Here is a 27,730-nt window from a genome sequence, read left to right as displayed (position 1 = left end):
GCCGAGACCTGCCCCTGTGCTCACCACAGCCTCAAGGCCCACAGTTCCTTTCAAGGTGCATGAATTCGTGCACTGGGCCCCTAGTATAAGGATAAAACTTCTAAGTGGATTTGAGTGGTCATTTCAAGAGAAATTTCATTTTTTCTTTAATATTCTTTATTTGTTTTAAAAACTTACAATAAGGAATCATAATAAAGATTAGGCATCCCCCATATCATCTGCTATTCAGAAATTATTTCTCAAGTATATATCTTTGGAAAGATTTATATAGATGGCTAATCCAATCTATTGTTATTCATTTGCATGAAAATTTACTTCAGAGACTGACATTTTTATGATCTTGATTTTAGATTGTGGGTTATGCCTTATTTCAGTTTGGTAACCTGATATGAACTTGCCAATATAATTTTCTTAAAATTAATGGAGACAATATTCTAAGGATCAATAATGTCTTTCATTAGAAGAGTAATTTCAGTGCCTAATGACTCCATTCAATTTTCTATTCTTCCATAAACATTTCCAGCATACTCCAGCTAAATAGGTTCTTTTACCTTTCTCATTCTCTGCAGAATTAGTGGTTAATTCTTTCCTGCATAGCACTTAGCCTATTTTAGAACTCTTCTAACACAAAAAATATTTCTAGTTCAATATGCTATTCTATTCCTATTTTGGATATAAGCATATAAATATTTTAATAAACATTTATGTAAAAAGTAAGTCTTTGATACATGCAATTTTGTCCATAATAATATTGTGAAGTCCATAATGGTGGAGGATATTATCATCTAAGAATATGGGAAGTACTTTAAAAAAAACCCACACACATTTATCCTTAGCCAATTTGGCTCAGTGGATAGAGCGTCTCCCCAAGGACTGAAGGTAAGTATCACCTACAAGCAAAACAGAAAGGACATACATCTCTCTCAAATTTGGCTGATTTTCAACAACCTCTGGGATGAAAGCTGACTGTTTCCACATCCAGTGGCTTTGTAACTTTTATAACAGCAATGACATATTTGTTTACTAAAATACTCAGCCTTTTAAGACATGAAACTTAAGAGAATTAATATTACTTGTTATTTCCGCCCTTTTAAAACAAGAGTAATCTCTGCATGCTCTGAATGTTATCTAAATTTTTCTTTGTTATCTCTGTGTTCATTTTCTCTTAGGTCATAAGTAATTGACAGCCAGGTGTGTGTGTGTGTGTGTGTGTGTGTGTGTGTGTGTGTGTGTGTGTTACAGAAAGAGAGAGAATTTGTAAGTGTGATTTGTTTTTTAAAAACTCTTCCCTGTAAAATCAGTAAGATGTTGCTTTATTTTCTCCCCACATTTGACAGATATAAACATGAAGATAAGAATCATGATAGGCTATTGAATAGTTTATCTGTGTGTAGTTTAGCTTCAAATATATGGCTCTAAAATTCAGAATAGATACATCACTTGGTGTAGTTCAGATAATTGATTCATAAGTCAGCTACATCAGGCAGGTTTTGATGGTATCTTTATAAATAGGCCCGAGCTTTCAAATGCCTGATGATATCTCTCATGCTGACATGAAAGGCATTTAGAGGTTGGAATATGCTACCAGTACAACTTATATTCTAGGTACAGTTTATGAGGCCTATTAGCTTCCCATAGTACAAGTAACAAAATATCCCTGAAATGTAATATAACAAGAAATGCTTTCACAATTGTGTTTTAAAGAAGCAATGCAAGATAATGGCTTCTATCTTAGATGTTTAGAAATGAAAACACAAGCAATTTTAATATGTTAAGACAAAAATAAAATAAAAAGGGACTAAAAAGTCCAGAGACATATCCACGGGTACACACGTCCTAAAATGGGTTCTCATCTATTGGTGAACCAGATTGTTCCCTCCCTTTCACTCAACAGGCATTCACTCAGTCTGTCTTAATAATTCCAGATACATGCACACAAATTTTTTATTCTAAAATGGGGCAAAGAATTAGGAGATTGCATAGTAAGATATAAATCAAACAACCATTAACCTACAAGGTTCTGGGCTGGTACGTCCCCTTGTGAAGGTACCTGGAGATCCACGACCTTGTGGAGAACTACAACCCTCTACCGCGCAAGCTCTGGAAGCCGGTCACTGAGGGTGCAAGGGTGGTGGCGGTGGTGGCACTCCAGAGGCCTGCAGGGCTGGAGGTGGGCTCCATCAAGGTCATCGTGAAGTCCCTGGCCCAGGACGTCCTGACTTCCAGTTCCCTGGTCAGAGACACGGTGTAGAGGAAAGCTTCGGGAGCCCAGGCGTCATGCAGCCCTTGCTGGTCATCAAGTTGCCATACCTGAGGACTGAGACACATAGAGCCCAGCCCACCACGGCCCACTTGGCCCCCCACCCCCAATAAACGAAATGGCTTTTTATTTTATTTTATTGTTTAAAGTATTACAAATAGTAGTATATATGTCTCCTTTTTCCCCCATTACCTCCCCCCGGCCTCCCCTACACTCCAGCACATGCCCCCCCCCCCCCCAGTGTCTTGTGTCCATTGATTATGCTTATATGCATGCATACAAGTCCTTTGGGTGATCTCTTACCCCTCCTCCCCCACAACCCTCACCTGCCTTCCAGCTGTAGTTTGACAGTCTGTTCGATGCTTCTTTGCCTCTGTATCTATTTTTGATCATCAGTTTATAATGTTCTTTATATTCCACAAATGAGTGAGATCATGTGGTATTTATCTTTCACTAACTGGCTTATTTCACTTAGCATAATGCTCTCCAGTTCCGAAATGCTTTTTATTTTTTTCTTGAATGCTTCATTCCTGACCTTTCATGTCTTTGCTTGAAAGATCTTTTCAGAAAGCCCATACCTAATTTCATTTAAAACAGCCACCCTCGTCCCAGCTGGTTTGGCTCAATGGATAGAGCATCCAGCTTCAGACTAAAGGGTACTGAGTTCAATTCTGGTCAAGGGTACATGCCAGGGTTACAGGCTCCATCCCCAGTGTGGGGCATTCAGGAGTCAGCGGATCAATGATTCTCTCTCATCATTGATGTTTCTATCTCAGTCTTCCTCTCTCCCTCTCTGAAATCAATAAAAATATATTTTAAAAAAAGAAGAAAGTTTAAAATAGCTACCCTCTTTCTTCCAAGCCTGTGGCATTCTCCTTCTTGGCTAATTTACTTTTTCTCTGTAGTCCTTATGCGCTCATCATTATATAAAATCTTGTAAAATTAACATGTTTTGTTTATCATTGTCTCTTCCCACGAAAATTAAGCTTTATGATGGTGTGAAGTTTTGTGTTTTGTTTGCTGCTCTCTCCCCAAAGCTTAGTCAAAGCCTGGCCCATAACAGATTGTTGATAAACATTGATTGTTGTATTTATTTGTTAAAAGAATGTGTTTTATGTTTGAAAGAGCAAAGATGAGAATAAAAGAAACACTCCAAACTAGTAATACTGAATATTTAGGAGTGATTGCTTGATAATGTTATAAGAGAACTATCAATATTTTTTTCTTTATACTTTTATATTATTTTTAAATGCTTTCTACTTATTAATAGCGTCTTTTTTTTATAATAAAATACTATTATACAATATCCTACATAATAAAACTCTAATATGCAAATCAACCAAATGGTCGAACAACCGATCACTATGATGTGCACTGACCACCAGGGGGCAGACGCTCAACACAGGAGCTGCCCCCTGGTGGTCAGTGCACTCCCACAGGAGGAGCGCCACTCAGCCAGAAGCCAGGCTCTTGGCTGGCGAGTGCAGCAGTGGTGGTGGGAGCCTCTCCTGCCTCTGCTGCAGAGGGCAGTAAGGAACAAGGGGTCCCAGACTGTGAGAACCCCAGACTGCAAGAGGGATGTCTGACTGCCAGCTAAGGCCCAATTCCCGAGGACATCAGGCCTAAGCCAGCAGACGGACATCCCCTGAGGGGTCCTGGACTGCAAGAGGTGCAGGCCAGGCTGAGGGACCCCCCAAGTGCATGAATTTCATGCACAGGGCCTCTAGTTTAAAAATAATAACGCAATGCCAAAACCGGTTTGGCTCAGTGGATAGAGCCTCGGTCTGCGGACTGAAAGGTCCCAGGTTCGATTCCGGTCAAGGGCATGTACCTTGGTTGCGGGCACATCCCCAGTAGGGGGTGTGCAGGAGGCGGCTGGTCGGTGTTTCTCTCTCATCGATGTTTCTATCTCTCTATCCCTCTCTCTTCCTCTCTGTGAAAAATCAATAAAGTATATTTTAAAAAAAATAAATAAATAAAAATAAAAATAATAACGCAATGCCTGCCATATAATGTGCATTCAAATATTTTATTCAATAAGTATGTTATGGGTTTCAACTATGTACCAGAAACTATGATAGGGCCCTGGGAAGATTTTGGTGGAAGAGAATCACAAGGACTCCACTTTCGTGGAGCTCAAAGTAATGTAATATGGGTATATTCATTGCAGAAAGGTCACATGCTCTTTCTATTGTTTATAATAATTGCATGTTCTTTCCATTGTTAATTAGGTTACATTTACATTTATGATAAAAATGGCAAGCTGATTTCCAGATCGCTCAGAAAGGAGAACCAAGAAGTTTCCAGGATGATGGAAATGTTATATATCATGATTTGACAGCAGTTACACAGGCAAATACATTTATTAACATTCATTGAACTGTGCACTAAAAATATGTGCATTTTATTGTATGTAAATTACATTAATAAAAAATGTCTTTTTTTCTAATTTATAAATATATAATCCATGGTCTTGTAGAAAATTAGTGAAAGAAAATCATCTTCAAAATCAATAATAAATGTGATTAATAAGAGTTAGATTTAAAAATACTAGTAAAGACCTATAAGAGCTTAATAGTAAAAGTAAGCTCTGCAGACATTTTTATAATTCCCTTAAAATGTTTGATTATGTAAATTGGCTCAATAAAGTATTTAAATACTTGTCACTATGAAGTAATCTTTAATTGTCCTTTGGTTAAATAAGTAATTAATGTTCACTTACAAAAAAATTTGGAAAGCACAGAGAGAAAATCATCCAAGGGCTAATAATCCTTTGGCATATTACTTTGAAATCATTTTTCCAGATACAATTGTACATAAATTAAGTCATACGTACCTATACTTTTCTATCTTGTTTTATATTTAATATCAAAACGTAGGTATTTGTAGAAATCATTTTAAATGTGTGTATATTTTTCAATAGTGTTGAGGAAGTGTGGTGTGGTGGAGAGAGCAGTTTAGAGCCAGCTGCATTTACTGGTGAAGCCCCGTTCTGGCAATAAGTGGCCTTTAACCTAGATTAATTGTTTTATCTATGTTGAGCTGCGTAAATGATATAATTACCTAAGCTATGTAAAATTAGATAGTATATTCTTTGCAAGGCACTTTTATATATTTATGTAAAATATGTTTAAACCATCTAGCACTACATACCTAGTATATACTCAGTAGGTGATTATATAATCCACATACCATAATTACTTTAAGTGTATTGTTAGACAATAATATTGTTTATATTTTTTTCTGCTATAACAAAGCCTATTTGAAATAGCATGTCTTCCTGAGAAGCTATATTCTAGATTTCTAGAAGTCAGTTTAGGGTCACCAGTGGTAAATAATGTCACATATACGATTATATTCATATATATAGATTTATCACATTTCTTTCATATTATAGCCTTCTAGTTCCTAAGTTTCTAATTTTGATTATTCTCTATTTATTGGGATTGAAATTTTGATAATCTTTTAGTAACACTACTTGATTATATTTTGAGAGCACTAGCTTATCTGAAAATATCTTAAGTCTTCATATTTCAACCAAATTTATTTATCTTTATAACTAGAGTTTTACAAACATTTCCCTCAAATGTTCCATATCCTTACACAACCAGAATAGGGATTGCTGTTACTGCTTTGGAATTCTGAGTCATATTCTAGGAATATGTATCACTATTATTTAAGTTTGATTCTAATTTTTGTTTTTATAATATTTATATTATGACATTATTTATTTCTTTGTTCTTTGTGTTATTAAAAATCTTCCCTTGTTTTACACCAATGTCATTTAATTTATATTCTGTAATACCAGTGCAACTTTTCATTTCCTTAAATCCATATTTTAAATGTGTGTTCTAGATTTTCTATTTTATTTTAAAAATTATTTTTATAAATGTATTCAAATTTCATATTAATATCACTATGTCCTTGTCTTGAGGGATATTTTTTAAATCTGTTATTATTAATGCATATGTTGGGGGATTGGTATTATCTGATTGTATATATTTATTGTTCTTGATCCTCATAATAAGAAAGATGTTGAATTATCCAGTTTTGCCAACATAGGTACACCTATTTTATCCTTATCCTCATCATCCTCTTAATCATTATTTTGGAAGGGTATATGATAGCTCTCTCAGATCTCATGCTGGAAGTCTGGTTGTTGTGTCTATCTCAGCATAATTCCTATGCAAAATTGAAATTGATTTAGTTTTTGCTTTATTGTGATAGAAGGTGGTTCCAAAACTTGCCATTCTCTCATTACAAGAAAGAATCCTATATAATAAAAGGTAATATGTAAATTGACCATCACTCCAACACACAAGGTGGCCGCTCCCATGTGGTCAAAGATGGCCACCCCCATGTGGACACAAGATGGCCACCACGAGATGGCCAGCAAGGGAGGGCAGTTGGGGGGACCAGGCCTGCATGGGAGGGCAGTTGGGGGTGACCAGGCCTGCAGGGGAGGGCAGTTGTGGGGGACCAGGCTTGCAGGGGAGGGTAGTTGATTGGGGGGAGGGGGGAACCAGCCTGCAGGGGAGGACAGTTGTAGGGGACCCAGGCCTGCAGGGGAGAGCAGTTGGGGGAACCAGGCCAGCAGGAGAGGGTAGTTGGGGGTGACCAGGCTGGCAAGGGAGGGAAGTTAGGAGTGACCAGGCCTGCAGGGGAGGGCAGTTAGGGGTGACCGGGCCAGCAGGGGAGGGCAGTTGGGGGTGACCAGGCTCCAGGGGAGGGCAGTTAGGGGCAATAGGGCTGGCAGGGGAGCAGTTAGGCGTCAATCAGGCTGGCAGGTGAGTGGTTAGGGGCAATCAGGCAGGCAGGCAGGCGAGCAGTTGGGAGCCAGCAGTTCTGGATTATGAGAGGGACGTCCGACTGCCCGTTTAGGCCCGATCCTAAACGGGTAGTAGGATATCCCTCGAGGGGTCCCAGATTGAAGAGGGTGCAGGCTGGGCTGAGGGACACACACTACTCTCCCCGTACCCAGCCCCCCGTGCACCAATTTTGTGCACCGGGCCTCTAGTATGTACATAAACTGATGAACAAAAACAGATCCAGAGACATAGAAGCATCGACCAGACCGTCAAACCTTAGAGGGAAGGTAGGGGAGTGTGGGGTAAGGGGGAGAGATCAACCAAAGGACTTATATGCATGCATATAAGCCTAACCAATGGACACAGACAACAAGGGGGTGAGGGCATGAGTGGGGAGCATGGGGGGGCAATGGGGGATAAGGACACATATGTAATACCTTAATCAATAAAGAAATTTTTAAAAAAATAAAAGCAAAAAAAGAAAGAAAGAATATGTATTAGATGAATAGCATAACGTTAATTTTTTTGTGTGGTTTTTATAACAAATGCAACACAGGTATGATTTTAAGTCACCCTTCTTTGAGACCCCGCCCCAACATTTTCAACAACTAATTCTCTACTTCATCTGTGTTTACTGTTACCCATGATTACTAGGCAGGCTAAGAAACTGTTTGTCACTATGATTTTTCTTACTTGCTGTGAGTGTTTGAAGAAAGATAAAAGATGTTGGTAATGGGTCCTGAGTGATAGGAGATAAGGGCTGTGGCTATTTCAGAAATTCTCATGGAGGGGAGGGAGCTGGCCAGTTTTTTAGTTGTGTAAAGCTTGTGTACAAGCTAGGATTTAAACAAAGGGTAATACAGGGTGGGGCAAAGTAAGTTTACATTTGTTTGTATGAAAAATAATACAATAATTAATAAATAATAATGCAAGAATAAGCTGTGTTTCGTGTACTTACAACTGTAGCCTACTTTTTCCCAACCCTATGTACTGTAGCTAGATGTCACCTGGCAAACTATGCATTTTCAGGCCAAAACATAGCACAAACATAAGGTATTATTTTATCTATCATTTCAAGTCTCCTTTCAGTTATAAGCACTGAATTATTGTTACATGACTTCTGTTATATGAAGTTTCAGAAGTTTCAATGCTATTATGAACTCTCATTATTCAAATTAAAAAATAGAATTTTAATAAAAAGTGTAAAATGGCAGATTCAGTCCTTGGAACTATTGATATCTCAATTAACCCCCATGTTTAAAAATATATATGCCAATATGTGTACAATCTTAAAGTTCTTTAATAGATATCACTTACTGGTGATATATATAACTAGTAGTGTATCTATATACACATATACACAAATGCATATATGTGTGTAAGTCTTAGTCTACAAACAAATATGTTTAGCTTCAAAAGGATGTTATTAAAAATAGTAATTTAGAATGATGAAACTAGTTTTGAACAAATTTTTCTCAAAACCTCTTCTGTTGTGGAAAATAACAAATTGAGTAATATAGAGAGTTCTTTTGCTATAGGATGAAAATCTTATCTAATAAAACAGTAATATGCAAATTGACCGCACCTTCGCTACACCCATAAGCCACGCCCACCAGCCACACCCACCAGCCACGCCCACCAGCCAATCAGAAGCAAATATACACGTTAAACCAGCAAAGATGGCGGGGGGAGAGGGCAGCACCTATGCCAGTGAGATCCAAGCCATGATGGTGGACTGGGGCAGGCGGTTAACGCCCGCAGCCGGCTGCCCTGGTCCACAATCACGGATCTGCCCAGGTCAACGATCACCAATCACCGATCTGCCCAGGTCCATGATCACCAATCGCTGACCGGGACTGAAAGGGCAGCCGCCTGCCCAGGTCCGCCATCACCGATCGCGGACCTGGGCGGGTTAACGCCCACAGCCGCTGCCCAGGTCCACGATCACCAATCGCGGACCGGGGCCGAAAGGGCAGCCGCCTGCCCAGGTCCGCCATCACCGATCGCGGACCTGGGCAGGCGGCGCGGGTTAACGCCCGCAGCGGCCTGCCCAGGTCCACGATCACGGATCGCGGACCGGGGCCGAAAGGGCAGCCGCCTGCCCAGGTCCGCCATCACCGATCGCGGACCTGGGCAGGCGGCGTGGGTTAACGCCCGCAGCCGCCTGCCCACCGGGGCCGAAAGGGCAGCTGCCTGCCCAGGTCCGCCATCACCGATCTCGGACCAGGGCAGTTGGCATGGGTTAGTGCCTGCAGCCGCCTGACCAGGTCCTGGATAAGGGCTTCCATTCAGCTGCTGCTGACAGAGGCTGACTCGAAGCCCCTATCAGGGATCATGGACCAGGGCAGGCGGCGTGGGTTAAGGCCTGCAGCTGGCTGCCTAGGTCCGCCATCACTGATCATGGACCAGGGCAGGCGGTGTGGGTTAAGGCCTGCAGCCACCTGCCCAGGTCAACGATCAGGGATCACAGACCAGGGAAGGCAGCGTGGGTTAGCGCCCGCAGCCGCCTGCCCAGGTCTGCCATCACGGATCTTGGACAAGGGCAGGTGGCGTGGGTTAGCGCCCGCAGCCGCCTGACCAGGTCCCGGATAAGGGCTTCAAGTCAGCCATCGCCAGTGGCAGCTGACTCAAAGCCCCTATCAGGGATCATGGACCAGGGCAGGCAGCGTGGGTTAAAGTCCACAGCCGGCTGCCCAGGTCCGTGATCACCGATCTCAGAGCAGGACAGGCGGCGTGGGTTAGTGCAGGCAGCCACCTGACCAGGTCCGGGATAAGGGCTTCGAGTCAGTTCCCGCCAGCAGCAGCTGACTCAAAGACCCTATCAGGGATCATGGACCAGGGCAGGCAGCGTGGGTTAATGCCTGCAGCAGGCTGCCCAGGTCCCCGATCACGGATCCAGGTGGCGTGGGTTAGCACCCACAGCCATCTGACCAGGTCCACGATCACGGATCACGGACCAGGGCAGACGGCATGGGTTAGCACCCACAGCCATCTGACCAGGTCCCCTATAGGGACTTGGAGTCTAGCATAACGAAAAGAATAGTCAGCAAAAGCAGGAGACAAGGTTTCATAAGTTCTCCCCCAGGTCACCACTGTTCTCTTACACATTTTAATTATCCCAGACTTTGCCTGATGGGATTTGATTTGAATTATGCCTGATAGAGATTACGTGGCATGAATTGTAGGCTCATTCTTTCTTTTTGTGGTTGCCTGACTGAGAAAGGCCTTGGAATGAGAGAAGGCACTTTTATTTTCCTTTTTCATTCTTTAGAGGCTGAGGAATTACAGTTATATGAAGAACTTAGTGAGAGAATGAAAGTCTCATGCTGTATTTTTCTGTAAGTTTTATCATGTGGACTATCAAAAACTTGGTGGGATTCTTTTCAAGAGGTGTTACAAAAATTATGTTGGAATTAACATTCAAGAGTAAAAGGAGAGAAGTGAGTGGTGGGTAAAGGAAAGAACTTTGTCCTAGAAACCAAATAGAAGCCACATAAACCTTCAGATTCTTACTCATTGTGCTTTGGAGGTATTAAAGGATAATTTTTTAAAAAGTTAAAATCATGACTTATAATCTGTATAGATAAAAGGCTAAGTGACCGACATTTGTCCATCCGTCTGACCAACTGGTACATATGACGCACTGGAAATATAAAAATAAGCTTTGACTCGCACATGTGCCATACATATAAAGCTCTCGCTGGCGCTAATTTGAATGTTGCATTTGGTGGGAAAGTTCTTTTCAGAGGGAATTTTTGTGTTGCCATGCTATACGATTGGCCATAGTACAAATAAGTTTTAAAGTATTGTAGTGTTTGGGGATGTTTCAGACAGTTGTCTCTTAAAACAAATATGAGATCAGAGGATTCTGCTTATAGTGAATGGTTAGTAAAACTTGGAGATGGCAAACTTGATAGCAGTTTTCATTTAGGAATGGATATTATTGAAATTCCCCATGAAATGATTTTTAATGGATCTATTATTTAAGCCATCTTTGGAAATAGTATATCTATAGATAATATTAAAAATATATCTAAACATGCAATTCTTTGTTCAAAAAATGAGCACGTTCAAAAATTAAATGAAGAAATTTTGGATATACTTGATGGAGATTTTCATGCCTATTTGAGTGATGATTCCATTGACTCAACAGATGCTGAAAAGGAAAATTTTCCTATTGAATTTCTTAATAGTATTACTCCTTCTGGAATGCCGTGTCATAAATTAAAATTGAAAGTGGGTGCAATCATCATGCTATTGAGAAATCTTAATAGTAAATGGGGTCTTTGTAATGGTACCAGATTTATTATCAAAAGATTGCAACCTAATATTATCAAAGCTGAAATATTAACAGGATCTGCAGAGGGAGAGATTGTTCTGATTCCAAGAATTGATTTGTCACCATTTGACACTGGCCACCCATTTAAATTAATTCGAAAATATTTTCCTGTTATGCCAGCATTTGTGATGACTATTAATAAATCACAAGGACAAACTCTAGACAGAGTAGGAATATTCCTACCTGAACCCATTTTTGGACATGGTCAGTTATATGTTGCTTTCTCTCTCACTTTTTTTTAAATTATTTTTAAAAAATATTTTATTGATTTTTTTTTACAGAGAAGAAGGGAGAGGGATAGATAGTTAGGAACATCGATGAGAGAGAAATATCGATCAGCTGCCTCCTGCACACCTCCTACGGGGGATGTGCCCGCAACCAAGGTACATGCCCTTGACCTGAATCGAATCTGGAATCTTTCAGTCCACAGGGCGACGCTCTATCCACTGAGCCAAACCAGTTACGGCTGTTGCTTTCTCTTGAGTTCAAAGAGCATGTTACGTTAAAGTTAAAGCTGTAAATACTTTATCTCAAGGGAAATTAGTCAAGCACTCTGAAAGTGTTTTTACTCTTAATGTGGTATACAGGAAGATATTAGAATAAGTTTAATCACTTTATCAATCATTATTTGCATCAATGTTGTTTTTATATTACGAGTTTGTTATTGTTATATCAGTTTGTTATTGTTATATCAGTTTGTTATTGTTTACTTATTAATAAATTTATGTATTATTTTCATATACATTGTACTCATTTCCTTTTATCTCTCACACTTTTATTATAGAGAAAGGGCAAATAGCAATATTAAAATATTTCATCTAATTAATTCCCTTTCAATGTGCACGAATTTCGTGCACCGGGCTACTAGTCTTTTGATAAGAGTCAATAGGTTATTTTTTCTAATTGTTGTTTGAATAAATTAAACATTTTGCCTCCAGCTCAATCCCAGAATTTTAACCCCAGATGTGTTTGTATGTAGAAATACTACCAAATTTTGAAAACCAAAATAATTTATTACCAGGAAAGTAACTTTACATCTGGTAACAATATTAATCTAATTTAATGTGTGTTTTGAAATGTTTTCATGTGTCTAGCTGTTAAATATCCATCTTTAGTCCTTTAAAATGATCTAAAAATACAGAGATAACATGGTCATACTTTCATATAATGGCAATTAATTCCATCTCTTAATCTTCTTCATTTTCCTCTTTTTTTTTTAACTCCTTATGCCTTAGTTCCAGGATTATTAAAATCCGCAGATACCACATTGCAACTGATACTTCATAGTCTGCTAATTCCCTCCTTAGAAGAACTTATATTTCCATTATTAGAAATAAACTTGAATTATATCTCTATCCAAAGGAAAGAAAAATAATCTGTTTGGTGGTTTATACATTTGGAAATTATGATGAACTTCTTTGCTTTGAAAATAATATGTTGTCACTGAAGAGTATATTTTCAATTTATAGTATTTCTGTTTTTTCTTTGAAAATTTAAAATACATTAAATAATTTGGGCTTTGCCTGATTCCCCCAGAATTGTAGAGTATGACTGATAACTGCCTTTAGAATCCCTAATAGCTAAATTACAATTATTATGCAAAGTCCTACTATAGACAGTTATATGGATTGTTAAATGACTTTGCCTTTTTTGCAAACTATAATCATTTTCCTTTATTAGCCGAAGGATTTCATAATTTAAGGAAGATGAGAAACCTATAAGTCACGCTTTCAAATAAGGAACATGGATATTGCAAACATTAAATTCCCCCATAAAAATGTTAAGGCATCATTAAACTAGGTTCAGATTAATACAATTCAGTCAACTCTAGATAGATATCTCCCATAATAAGCTGAAACAATACCTAGTGATCTAAGATGTAAAATGTTTTACTACAGCCAATTTATAAACCTATAAAACATACAGGTATCATTCAACCTCTTTATTAATAGTGCATGCCTTGTATTAAATCAAAACCGTTTCAGAAGCCCCCTCCTTTTTGGCATTCCCTTCCTCAGCTGTTGCCCCTCATTATGTGTTATCTCATTGAAGCTCATCCAAAATGAATGACAGCACCTTCTTTACTAGAAGCAGCACAGGCAATTCCCAGCCTAGTGGTACAGCTTAACTATCTCGGAGATTTATAGAGACACTTGCCATCCTCAACCTGCAACTTTCTGTGGCCTAATGTGGATGTATTTGTTTCTCAGTGAGTAGATGTGGTTACTACCGTTTCTGGAAAACTGCACTTTATTATTTTTAGGTTTGCAAGTTGCTTTACATGTGAATTATATTTACAAGAAAACTGGTATTGGGACAACTTCATGTTGTAGATGATTTTGAATCTGTTCAGAAGAATCCTTTTTTTTCACCCTGTTTTTGCCCAGTAAGAAAGCCGAGCATTTCATATCGGTTGAGCTACTGAAAGTTTTAATGAATTATCTGTTCTAGTTGCCATGTAACAACACCAAAACATGATGGTTTAACAACCCCATAACAACAATGATACCTAATGCACTCACAAATCTGCACATGAGGCAAAATTGTGTGGGGATAACTCACTCCTGTTTCATCTGGCATCTGCTGTGGTAGTGCAAGGTTAGAGACTGGAGTTACCTGAATATTTGCTGATATGTTTGGTGGTTGTGTGATCACTAACCCCTTATAAGTAGCTCCAGCCTGGTGCCTTCAGGGAAGCAAGATTCATATATGTTGATTCATGGGTCCCAAAGCAAAGGCTAATGGAGGAATGGATTGGGACTCTGGCTCCTTTACCAACTGGGTCTCATAAGTCTGACATATTATTTCTACCTCATTCAATTGGTTAAAATAGACTCAATAAGGATAATCCATTAGCAAGGGAGGAGAACTGGACTCAATCTTTAAAGGGAGAAGTGTCAAAAAAAATGTCTGAACGTGTTTTGAAACTGTCCAAAAGCAGAAATTATCCAACTACTTTTAAATTTCACTCAGAAAAATCAGCAGTTCATATCTAAAGTTGTCTCATAGAAACTACCTCTTAAAATGTAAATTCTGTTTTTACTGTAAAACAGGGGTCCTCAAACTTTTTAAACAGGGGGCCAGTTCACTGTCCCTCAGACCGTTGGAGGGCCGGACTATAGTTTAAAAAAAAAACTATGAACAAATTCCTATCCACACTGCACATATCTTATTTTGAAGTAAAAAAACAAAACGGCAAAAACACCCGCATGTGGCCCGCGGGCCGTAGTTTGAGGACACCTGCTGTAAAACAATGGTGATTTTCCAACTTTAATGAGGTACAATAGACAAGTAAAATTGTAATATATTTAAAGTGTTCAACAGAATGTTTTGATATATGAATACATTGTGAAATGATTACCACAATCAAGTTAATTAACACATCTCTCTCTCTTTTTGGTGAGAGCACTTATTATTAGTATGTTTCATAAAATACTTATAATAATATAAGCAAGCCATATTGCTAAAAAATCAAGGTATAATAAAGTTTTGTAATAACTTTAACAGAGAAATTTTGCACTCTGACACATCACAGATACATATACACAGCTAAGCTTTGAAAGAATTTCCATACCATATTGACAGTAGAGTCCTTACATATAATATGGATAAATGTTTTGTTTTTAATGCAATACTAACCCCCATTCTTTAACAGGCAAAATAATTTTAAAGAATGAAGACCAAATCTCTAAAATTAAGAATATCCAGGAGAAAACTAAGAATAAAATAAAACAAAACAAAATTTAATTTAAAGTGTAAGTGCTTAAACTGGGATACATGTATATATGTAAATACATATGTAGTCCATACAAAGATTATACAATATTAATAAAATTCCTATAGTTGACCCAAAAAAAAGTATATCACTGAATTTACCAGAATAATTCTTTACACTAGAGGTTTATTTCTCACTTACATAGCAATCTAATCTGAACATTCTTAGTTAATAAGAAGCTTTTCTCACTTAAGCTTGATGTATCAGTGCCAAAAGAGAGCTGTGCCTCATTGCATCCCACATGAAGGTAACCATGAAGTTCATCAGTGAAAGTAAATTATCCCATTTGTCAGAGTTTCAAGAAGTACACTTTGTTGTCTACCTTGTATACTGGGAAAGGTGTCATGTGGTCCAGATTTCTAGGTAGGGATCATAGTTTTGCCAGTTGGTCAGAGATATCTGAGTGTTACTTTGTGCAATGAAGAGGAAAGACTGGAAGAATAGCTACAAGGATAACTGGAGAAAAAGCATGTGAATGAATCTCTCAGAGAGGACATAAAATATACATCATCTTAATGCCCACCAGACAGCATCCACCAATGAGAAGTCACATTACCACCAGATGGACAGGATGACCTGCCCTGCAGATAAACTGTCTCTTTTCTTGACCACTGTTGTGCTTATGTAATGGACCCATGATAACAGCAGCTTTGGTGGCAGGGATGGAAGCAATGCATAGTCCACAATATGGACTTTGCCTCAATACAGCTCATTGAACATGACACTTCTAAGTGTCCAACTGGCCAGTAGTATCAGAAATGGAGCCTCAACCCTGGATATGACAGTGAATGCATAGCCAGGCAAGGGTTCAATGCTGTCATCAGACTCTGCTGTTCCAGGATTCTATCATCAGCATTGATACTGAGGACTGCCGTTCGATGGCAGCCGCCCTATTATCAACTCTAACCTGGAGAGCACGGTCACTGAGCACGGTCACTGTTAAGCTTCCCAGGGTTGCCTGTGTCCCTCACCAGTGCATTCCTCACTTCAAAGTTCCCTTGAATTGTCCCAGAGAACCCAGTCAGGTGGTGGGTGCTTAGGTCCAATTTACCATATCAATTCTGACTCCTCCATCTTCATGAGCATTATGAATGGTTTTGTATATCACCACACAAAGTTCTTTTATTCGTACCACTTTTACTCTAGCATATCATCAAGGTTAGATTTCTAATGAACAGCAAAGCTATAGAAATGAGCCCTAGGTGTTCCTCCTAAAGAGTTGAATCATGACTCATAGTGAGTAACACCAAGTCAATGAATTCCTTCCTACCCAGCCTAATATTCTGAGTCACCCTACCCCCACTCCTATCACTCTCTACTCAAGATATTCCACCCTTTCCCCCAGGTTACTGATGCTACACGGTAACCAAGTATGTAGTAGATTGTTTGTACTCCTAGTTTAACTTCTCTAATACTTAACCTTAATTTCCAACGATTTGGCTAAAACTTGTAGAAGGTGGCAAGCTTCGAAAAGGCAGTAGCAACGGTAATAAAGTCCATGAGGAAGTTGGTTGACTTCTGAAGGAAATCCAAAGTAATCTGGGAAGGCCTAAAATGTTTGTATCGAATGCAATATTTATTTTAGGGCAATAAGTCCTTAAAGGTTATATATTTACCAATCAGTTCTTACTTTTTTCTTTCCTTATGATGTAAAATTCCTAAATGAACTATAAAAGACTAATCTTTTGGTCCCAATAGGATCTTAGCTGTATAAGCTAATTCCTCTGTTATAATCGCCCTTGTTAGTTTAGAATACAAAGCAAAGCAGAGATTTTTCAACATCAGACCAACTACAAACTATGTACTTATGGGCAAAACATTTAACTTCTTAAAACCTAAGTTATAAGTAATATGTGTATATTATCAAGTAACTCAATAGATTATCATGAAAACATTTTAAAAATTAAATTCACATATTTCTATTAAATAGATCATGAAGTTTCACAGGTATATAAATTAAGCCTTACAAAATATGAAATACATGAATATAACCATATGTTTATTCTAAAGAAATACATAAAATAAAGGTAAAAAGGCCTGTAGAATGGTAGTTTAATAAAATTATAGAAGCAATGTTCATTTGCAAAGCAAACTGTATAGTAATCCACCAATAGTTTATAGTGAGAGTGATTTTGTGAAATAAAGAGAAGTTTAAGTGTGAAGCAGAGTGTACAAAATACAAACAACCAAAAAGGCAAACTATATATTGAAAAACACAGCTGTGGTTCATATTCAATCACTTTATATATCTAAAATATTTTAATTGCAAAAAAAGGTTAAATTCAATTAGCATATGAATGAAACTCTCTGATATAATAAACCCTTGAGATCACATGTTTACTAAACAGATTTCCTTCTCTTTCCAAATACATTATTGATCAATTTGGCCATTGATCTAGATCCACTGGATCTTCTCTTTTCTTTGAGTTTGAAGTTTGTCAGGACGTCCTTGATGATTCTGATAAACATCATTTCTACCTCCAGAGACTGCTCTGCTGCAGACAGTTCACAGAATTGGCACCGGTTATCCAGTGCCAGTTTTTGCCCTTCTTTCCAGCCAACCTCTCGCACATGACAGAGATCTTGCTTGTTACCAACCAAAAGCACTGCTGATTCCACAACTCTGAAATACAGATACACAATTCTTTGGCAAGATGTTTTTAAAAATTATTTTTAATTGAGTAGGTTTATGTAAAAAAGAATTATGGACCAAAACAGAAAAAAATTAGTATGTGTTATTTATGGTCATGTGTATTTGACACATATACCCATGTATGCACAACAATTATTTCAGATAGAATGTAGTAAATGACACAGAAGCAAGTAAGGCTCTTAAAGCATATGATTTGAAGTGACACAAACTTATTCTTGAATTATGGTTCTGTTTACTAATGAGGCATAATTATTATTTTTCCAATTTTCATTTTCCTTATATGTGAAAAATGGTAAAACAGTCATGGTCACACAGAATTCTCATTGAAATTAAATGAAATAATGTATATAAAAATACCTAGCACAGTGCCAAGCAATAAAATATGCTTAATAAATATTGTTTTTCTTTTTCTTATCAATTGAAAGAAGACTAACTCTTTATTAAATAGTTACTGTAATTGGACAATTTAGATATATAATAAGATATAATATTATTTCATACTCATTGCTGTTTATTCTTTGTTAATATCCTTTATCACATAATAAAGAAAAAATTTCACAATCTCATGACCTTTTACAATTTTTCTGTTTATTTAAGAAATATGTTTCCTTGTTAAGGTAATGTCTTTGGCAAATATCAGTGTATCCTCATTTGTTACAACAAAACATTATTAAAACAGAGTTTTGTTTAAAGAACATGGTAAGATAACTAGTTCATAAATGGTGAGAAACTCTGCCAAGATATCTACTACAGGAAATAATTGAATAAATGCAGTAATCAACTCTTTCTGAAAATATATTGTCCTCATATTCCACTAAGAGTTACTTTCATTCATATGACAGTGTGAACCATGAGGAAAAAAGTACTGTATGTGTTGGATTTTTGAGGATATTGATAATAACTTTTTCTACATAGTTCAGAAAATTATTGTAAAGAATTAATGGGAAATTGTAAAATATTTTGAAGGTGGGTCACAAATATGGGATGTAATTTTAATAAAACAATGTTATGTTGCTTTTCTAGTCTATACAGATTGAAAATACAAATTATTTAGTCAGGATATTAAGAAGATTGTCTGGAAATGTTAAAGACAGTTGTTGTTGTTGTTGTTGTTTGTATTTTTCTTTTGTATTCTTGAGTGCTTACTTTGATTTGGAGGAATATCAAAGGATTATTATCTCTGTCCCTTACCTAAGTCATGATGCTTACATATAAAACATTTAATGCTTGAAACAATAATGTTTAAGGAAACCACACAGTAATATTATTGGAAATCAGAGCTGTGGGATACCCTAGTAACATCACATACTTTTCTCCTAACATGCTTGCAGCAGTTTTATAATCAGAAAAATTAGGTCTTAGAGATTAAAGGATTTACCTAAGGTCAATCAGATATAGCAAGAATTTATCAACTGACTCCAGGGAAATATGCTTTATCAATTATTATCTGATGGTTTCTTGATAGTGGGCATTTAAAAATAGATATAAGAATCACTAATATTGTGCTTTTTTTGCTTCTCAGTTTAGAATGTTATTTTAGCAAAGGGCAAATTTGATTAAGAGCACATAGAAACCCTTACATCAGCATTTTCAATAAAAAGAAACATTTTAAACGGGAAAGGCTATAAAACAAAAAAATTAAAGTAGGTAATTTATATGTTTAAACTTACATCTACTAATGCAAGAAGGCACAGTTATGTCTTTCTTCAGAGTTACTTTTGTCAAGACAATTAATTGGCAATTGTTGGTTAGCTATTTATTTTAGGAGGTGAAATGAAGAAAATTGTATTCTCATACTTAGAATTTGTATAGGTTTCATTATGCTGTCTATTTTGCTTTGATACATTGAACAACCAAATGACTAGAAATTGGATGACAAATGTAATAAATCTGGATTTATTTAGTATCCTTAACATTTTTGTGGGAATGAAAAGAAAAGGTTGGAAAGTGAACTATCTTGTGTACAAAGGACCATTATTTTGCAAGTGAGTGTCATGTTAACAATAGAAGCTGTCTTGTAAAATAGCCATTTACTCAGGGCAAGTAACTGTTTATGTCAGCCAGGATATGAAGTATTCTCATCTTAGTCCTTTTACTACATGTATAACTCCTGTGGAATGGAAGGTGAATTGTTCAGGGCTGTTAAATTTCATAATTGGAAGGCTGTATTAAACTCTTCCTAATGATGCTTACAGCTCTATGATGATTTACTAAAAAGAAAGGAGAGAGGAATGAGAAATGTCTTACCTTTTACAATGACTAGTTTGTGGCTCCCGAATTCTGTAGATCAGTGCTTTTGCAAAAGCAAACGAAGACCTGTCACTGATGTCATACACAATAACAAATCCATCTGCCCAATGCAGCTCACTTGAGAGGGAAAATTTTGCTTTCTGTGGCTGCAAACAAACCAAGCACATTGAAAGTGGTGGAATCTGACACCTGTATTTACACTTTAGAATTAATTAGTGAAGACACATTTCATTTAGAAGAGAATTCAATAAGCCAAACACTGGTATTTTCTAAAATGTAGCTTATTTCCTCATCATTCTCTTTGGTTAAAAGTGCTTAAAATATAAACTATCATAAAGTCATTTCTATCTCATTTTACAACTTTTCTCTAAGAAAATACCTCAACTTTCTTTGAAAAAGTGATAAGCTATAGTTGTCTTTTGAATTAATATCCACATATATTTTTTGGAAAGATATAATATTTTCTATCTATATTAATAAATAGAGTATCTATTGATTTTGGTGCTATATTTAAATCAGTAAAAAAAAAAAAGATAAGGTTTAGCTCAAATAATTTAAGGTAGATTTTCATTAAGTAAAAGAATCTGTCCCATGGAGTTGTTTTGAAATCTTGAACAGCTGTTATTTATATAATACTATTTTCACTTTTATTGTATTTGATTAAACAAAAAAGTTTATATTCAAAATCTATTTAATGCTTGATCAACAGTGGTTAGTCACAAAGGAAACAGTGAACATATAAACTTGAATGATAAGCCATTATTAACTTCTAACAGCTACTTGTGACCTGATAGAAATCCTATATAATAAAAGCCTAATATGCTAAGTGTCTGGTCATCCATTCAACCAATTAAAGTGTAATATGCTAATGATATGCTAAGGCTGCTCAACTGCTCGCTATGATGTGCACTGACCACCAGGGGGCAGACAGTCGACTGGTAGGTTAGCTTGCTGCTAGGGTCCGGACGATCCGGACTGAATGAGATGGGCCAGACATGCACTAGTGCTCTCCCTCGGTCCCTCCCCGGCTGACCAACCTCCCTCGTCCCTCCCTGGCCCCAATTGTGCACCAGTGGGGTCCCTCCACCTGGCCTGTGCCCTCTCGCAATCTGGGACCCCTCGGGGGATGTTGGAGAGCCAGTTTCAGCCTGATCCTGCAGGCCAGGCCAAGGGACCCCACTGGTGCACGAATTTGTGCACCAGGCCTCTAGTATATTATAAATCCAGCCTAATATTTGTATTTTAAAGATATTTATAATATGACAGTTTAGTCATACTTTACAGAGAAGCTAGATAATGAAATCCATAAAACTAAAAATAATCTCTTAAATTTTTAATAATTAAAATAAAAAATAAAATTCAGTTTTAAGACTGGCAACTTTACACTGACACTTATCCAATCTTCTTCAAATAATGATTGAAAAAAATAAAAGAGTATGTTGTTTACTTACTTGAGAACAAGGGTCATATATTTCTAGATTCAGTTGCTTCCCTTCCAAACACAAATGTTTATTGTAGATGGATTCTGCAAAATATGCATATGTTCATTGTCAGTATGGAAATACTCCAGAATAAAAAAAATGGACCTATATTTGGATTACAGTGTTGCAAATTCAAGCTGTCATATTTTAATGGAGTTTTACAGTGGCTTTCATTTATTGCTAAGTGGTCAAAAAACATGTATTTGTTGTATTTGTTCATATATGTTTCTCACAAGTGAAATTCACCATACCTATTCAGCTGCATGCCTTTGTGCTTATATGCTCCATCCTATTACTACGGATGAATTATCTGTGTTTCTATCTAAGGCCAATCCATTCACTATGAACTAATCAGCATTTCATCTGACTTAGTGAAAGACATGGCCTCACAAGTTCTACATCTCTATTATGCATCATAAATTTTTCCTCTTTACTGTATGTATCATTACAACTGTATTTTTCCTAACTTGACAATCTTTTAGATCTCACAGTCTTTCAACTGTTGCCCCATTTCTCTGTTGGCCTTTGGTAAGCACCTATACCTCCTGCGTCCAATCTCTCTCCTCCCATGCTCTTCAAATTATTCCAATCAAGCTTTAACTTCAATTATTTAACTCAAACTGTTCTTATCAAGGTCATGGTTTTGGACACAATGGTCAGTTTCTGTGCCTTGATTTTACTTGTTCTATCAGTAGCATAAGTAAGTTAATAACTTTTGCCTTCTTAAAAGGTTTCCCTAACATGTCTTTCAAGGCAACACACTCTTTTGTTTGCTTTATTCCCTATTGCTCCATATTACTCTTTTTGTTTTATTTGACCTGCCATACCTATCTTCCCACACTCCAAGCATGAATCTAGTTTATGGATCTCCTCTCTACCTATTCTCACTCCCTTGATAATCGCATCCAGTCAGCCTTTGTGTAACAATTACTGCTAATGAATCCAATTTATAACTATAGCCTAGACCTCTTTCCTAAACTCCAGATAGGAACAACTACTACAATTGGACATCTTCACTTATATACACAATGGACATCTCCGTGCTAAGACTGCATCTTCCACAATTTTCCATTTCATTAAATGGCATGTCCTTAACTCTAGTTTCTCAGATTAAGAGCTTTAATATCATCCTTGATTCTTTCTTTCTCTTACATCTCATATTTATTCTGTTAAAAATCCCTTTTCACTCTACCGTCAAAATATATTTTGAATTTATCAGCCTCTCATCACCACCATTGCTAATACACTGGTCAAAGCCGTCATTGTTTGCCTATATTATTACCAAGCCTTCTAACTTATCCCTCTGCTTCATCCCTCACCTTACTCCTTTCTTGTGCCTAATCTATTCTCAACACAGAAGCAAATGTGAGTGAGCCTTGTAACCAGATCAAGTTACTTGTCTGATCTAAGTGCTCCAATGGCTCCTCATCTCACCTGGATAAACCAAAACCTTTAAAATGCCTGAGAGTGTAGCTGATTATTTACTCTCCTATTACTTCTATGACATCAATAGACCTCCCTGGCTCTTGCCTCTAAAATTCTCTCCACTTTAGCTACTACATGCTGCATTCTATCCCTCACATTTTCCAGAACGTTCCTGCCTCAGAACTTTGATAATTGTTTCTTCTGCTGGAATGTAATCCCCCAAGTATCTTCATGGTTCAATTTTTACCACCTTGATGTCTCTTTACAAATATCTCCTCAGTTAGGTATAATCTGATCACCCTATTATAAATTATCACATACCATATAGGACCACTCTCCCATGCTTTGTTTTACATCATAGTTTATATTTAATGTTTTTAATTGACTAACCCTTCCCTCCAGAATGTAAGTCTTTTAGGAGAGTTTGGGTATTTGTTTCATTTTTGTTGTTGTCCATTGCTATAACCTCTTTACCTCTAAAAGTACCTGGGACATGGTAGGTGTGCAATAAATATTTCTTGAATGAATGAAGGATTTTATTTCTGTAACTGTTCTTCCAGTGTTTTAATAAATACCCACTTCTCTCCAAAATGGAATACTGACACAAAATCATGACCAATTCTGGCAAACTCTCTGTAACTCACAGCAGAGAGTTGTAGCAGAAATTTGGGGAGCCAACCTCAGAGAGTTAGGGATGAGATTTAAAATCCTTATAAGTTACATTTAATGAAATTAATATAGTTTCATTAAACCTTAAAATATGTTTCCAGACAATGCCTTCTAAACTTCATTTAAGTTTACTACTGTGAACCATAAAATTTCCTTCTAGACATTTTTTTAAGTCCATCTCAAAACTCAACAATAGCCATCAGGAGTCATTTACTCTTAACTTTTTAGAATTTTATTATTTCTCCTTTTAGTCTTTATTTACAAGATGGAATCATTTTTTCGCTAGTTTGTTTTCATACGGTGGTCACCTTTTGCACATTCAGTGATCTTTTCAAAATGTCTCTAGGTCTCATCTTCTTAGTAGGGATGTAACAACCAGAAATGTGTATACCTTGTTAATAAACTATATCCTATAAAAGATTAAGGAGGTATTTTTTCATTATTGCTGCTATTGTTTTGGGTCATTGTTTTATTTATGTTTGGCTTTGTAGTTCTGGAACATTCTCTCATGTCTGACTGCTAGCTTATGTGTTATGTTGACCTTTTTGACTGAGATTGCTGACCTGAGCAATAAAACAATGAGAATTTCTGTTCCTATATATTTCTTCTTTCTAGAATATTGTCCTAAGATTCTCACAGTGTCATATGTACTGAAATACTATATTGGATATATGTAGAAAACAACACAATGCAATACTTTCTAAAGTTATTTTCTAAAATACTCTAAAAATGATATCCCATAACTGAATGCTAAAGATTTTTGTTTATATTTATTTCTCATGGAAAAACACACTTGTTATCATAATTTCCTTTTACTCTAAATAAGTATTATTGAACATAATAATTATTTTCTTTTTCCTAATTTTCACATTCCTTATAAATCTGTCATTCTTTTTAAATTAAAAGCCAACACATTTCCCCCATACCTTCAATCAGGTAAGATATTAGTACAATTATGTTGATTAATTGCTGAGCCAAAAATATACTCAAACCTCTGGCAACATTCCCCATTTTATTAGTTCCCCTCCATGATATTTCCCATATGTCATGTTAATCCTGATCAAAATAATAAAATTATATCATGTTACCCTGGCATCTGTTTTAAAATTTCTCTGGAACTTACATAAGCAACCTAGATAATTGGATGTGATCTTTAATCAAGACATAATTTTCCTGATATTTTCACACAGTTTTGCAATAAAAATAAAGCTTATTTTGAAGTTACTTGTGCTTTTATAATTAATTTGCCCTTATCTTTCAACAGATGCTGATTTAATTTCAAAACTGTTTCATAGCATACAAAATATTCATACTTGCTCTACAATATGTTTTTTTTTTAGGGGGGGTGGATCTCAGTTTTGCTAGTTTTAAACTGAAACCAAGTGACCTTCTAATCCATCTCAGTTAACATGAAATTAGATGAATTTTATCAGTTCAAGTACTTATTTTGGCATTTGTAACCAAAATCTGTGAAAAAAAAAGTTGCTTTAAAGTGTAAAAATGAAAGTTTCTATTAAAGTTATTTTCTGATCTGAATTATTGTTTAATTATGATATGAAATTTTAGGGTGAAAAAGGCTAAAGTAGATACTTACCAAAATTAGAAGCATATTCTCCAATGAATCGCTTGGTAAGAAATCTCACTGTAAGGGCTGAAAAACAAAGAAGCTGGATTTATGGTCCTTTCTATTTTAGGATACAGATAATTTAGTTATGTACATAGAGGTTTATCTTTCAGCTCAAAAATGACCAAGCATTAGGAAGATCATAAAGCTTTACTGAATTCTGGTCTAAATAATAGTCAGCAAGATTTCCAGTGTACAGCGATAAAGGTTAGGAGGGTAGAAAGAAAGTGATCTTAGACTGTTATCCACTCAAATCATTGTGTAATTAATTCACAAATGCAAACACAGAAGGCAACTTACCTTCCGTAACAGAAACGGATTTCTCATTAAATCTGAGATGCAAGAATTATAACATATCTTTGTTTTCTTTATCAAGTTAAATGTGGTTCTAAGGTGCTACATGCTCATAAAGACAAGGACAATATCAAACAATTTCAGTTGCTTAAGGATAGAGAGACTTCAAAATACAGGAACTGGAAAAAGGACCCATAGTGTTGGTTTAGCTCATTACAGTGCCTGGGTCTGGCCAATTATGATTCCTTAGGCTCAGGAGGCTCTATTGCTGGCATCCACATTACAATAATGTTACCAAAAACAAAACAAAAATAAAAGATGGCTTATCAAGTAGGGCCAAATGTTGCTTAGTTCCTAGGCATCTACAAAGCCATGTCCCTCCAGAGTTTGTTTGCTTTGAGTTTTCTTTCCCCTCTGTAATGTGGCATTTAGGAAATGATCCACAGGTCTTAAGGAATGTCATTTCACCCCTAGTCTAAGGCAGAAGAATCCTTTCATGGCCATCGTTTGGCCACTGGTGGGTGTGAGAACAGGTGTGTTGGAGTGAGAAGTAAGTGGGATAGTGATGGAGTGTTTCCTGTTATTCCTATATCCCTATAAATTTAAATATCAGTAAAACAAGATACAAACTAATACTTTCAACAGTTATCTTTCTTAAGCTGTCTATAAATTCTTTAAATATACAGTGAATTGCCTAACTTGCTTATAAAATGAAAACTGCTAATAAAACACAATAAGCAGTTATATCATTATATCAAGTTTTATATATACATCAATATATTTCTCACTCTATCTGCACCCTACACCATGCCCGAGGAAACACCGCCACTCACCAGATTTGCCCGTTCCTTCACCACCCAGGACAGCAAGCTTCACATCATTCATGTTGTTTTCTGCTCCTTCTTGGTCAGCTCTGTCTTGTGGAGCAATACTGACTTGAGACAAGTGTGCGTTCCTTAAAAAAGTAATGCTGCTCTCATTTTTCTAAGGCCAACTCCACCCCAGATTTCCACCATCCAATAATAACCTTAAAAAAATATTGTCTTAGGGTAGTTTTGAGCATATGCCATTAAAAACAATTTGGAGCTACTATTTAGACACAAAGACTTATTAAGCCAACTAGAGGCCCGGTGCACAGATATGTGCACTGGTGGGGTCCCTCAGCCCGGCCTGCACCCTCTCGCAATCTGGGACCCCTCAAGGGATGCAGTAGTGTGCAAACAGCAGGCTGCCGGGGAGGAACCTGAGCCCAGGCCGGGCACCTTACTGCTCCCACTCAATCTGGCCTGCTCTGCCTGCTGCCACCACCACCGCTCAGTAGTGCTGCTGCAGAGGCGGGAGAGGCTTGTGACTGTGGCAGCTGCGCTCGCCAGCTGTGAGCCCGGTGTCTGGCACCTAGCAGTCAGCTGAGAGGTGCTCCTGCTGTGGGAGTGCACTGACCACCATGGGACAGCTCCTGCATTGAGCGTCTGCCACCTGGTGGTCAGTGCGTGTCATAGCTACCAGTAAAGCAGTTGACTCATTGCTTAGGCTTTTATATATATACTAGAGGCCCGGTGCATGAAATGTGTGCACTGCAGGAGGTGTCCCTCAGACCAGCCTGCACCCTCTCTAATTTGGGACCCCTCGAGGGATGTCTGACTGCCAGTTTAGGGATCGGCCTAAACCGGCAGTCTGACATCCCTCTCACAATCTGGGACTGCTGGCTCCTAACTGCTCATCTGCCTGCCTGCCTGATTGCCTCTAACTGCTCCTGCCTGCCAGCCTGACCACCCCCTCACCACTCCCCTACCAGCCTGATTAACAACTAACTGCTCTCCTACTAGCCCAATCGCCCCCAACTGCCCTCCCAACTGCCTTCCCCTGCAGGCCTGGTCGCCCCCAACTGCCCTCCCTTGACAGCCATCTTGTGACAACGTGGGGGAGGCCATCTTGTGATAACGTGGGGGTGGCCATCTTGTGGTGGCCATCTTGTGATGCGAGGGTATGAGGGTCAATTTGCATATTACCTCTTTATTATATAGGATAGGTAGTTAAAAACTTAACAGAAGCCTAGCTCTTCATACTCTGTTTTTGTGTACATAGAATCTACCTTCTCCCAGGACCTACAAAAATAATCTCACTTTATGAAGAAAGTTTTTAGCTCTAGCTG

General features: G+C 37.4%; 2 protein-coding genes across 2 annotated transcripts in view; both read right to left on the bottom strand.

Moving 5' to 3' along the window:
* The window catches only part of LOC114231281 (polyubiquitin-like), a 575,445-nt gene that overhangs the window by 460,177 nt on the left and 87,538 nt on the right, over positions 1 to 27,730 (bottom strand). Inside the window, exon 3 of the mRNA XM_054718618.1 lies at positions 11,171 to 11,189. Within this exon, the coding sequence (XP_054574593.1) occupies positions 11,171 to 11,189 (19 nt within the window). The remainder of the gene's footprint in view (positions 1 to 11,170; positions 11,190 to 27,730) is intronic.
* On the bottom strand, positions 17,415 to 26,483 carry RERGL (RERG like). The gene is made up of 5 exons (XM_008140462.3): positions 26,412 to 26,483; positions 25,255 to 25,311; positions 21,537 to 21,610; positions 20,083 to 20,231; positions 17,415 to 17,805 (listed from the first exon to the last, which is right to left on the bottom strand). The coding sequence occupies exons 1-5, from the start codon at positions 26,461 to 26,463 to the stop codon at positions 17,523 to 17,525; spliced, it is 615 nt and encodes a 204-aa protein (XP_008138684.1). The 5' UTR covers positions 26,464 to 26,483; the 3' UTR covers positions 17,415 to 17,522.

This window comes from Eptesicus fuscus, chromosome 7, assembly GCF_027574615.1.
Source record: "Eptesicus fuscus isolate TK198812 chromosome 7, DD_ASM_mEF_20220401, whole genome shotgun sequence".
NCBI classification, from domain to species: Eukaryota; Metazoa; Chordata; class Mammalia; order Chiroptera; family Vespertilionidae; genus Eptesicus; species Eptesicus fuscus.
Note: the sequence above shows the minus strand (reverse complement) of the source record. Positions and strands in the feature narration are given on the sequence as shown.

Coding starts and splice junctions, on each gene's coding strand:
- RERGL (XM_008140462.3), bottom strand. CDS start 26,463: ATGAATGATGTGAAGCTTGCTGTCCTGGGTGGTGAAGGAACGGGCAAA. Junction 21,611..25,254: donor AGAATATGCTTCTAATTTTG/GTAAGTATCTAC, acceptor CATATTTTGCAG/AATCCATCTACAATAAACAT. Junction 20,232..21,536: donor TATATGACCCTTGTTCTCAA/GTAAGTAAACAA, acceptor GTTTGTTTGCAG/CCACAGAAAGCAAAATTTTC.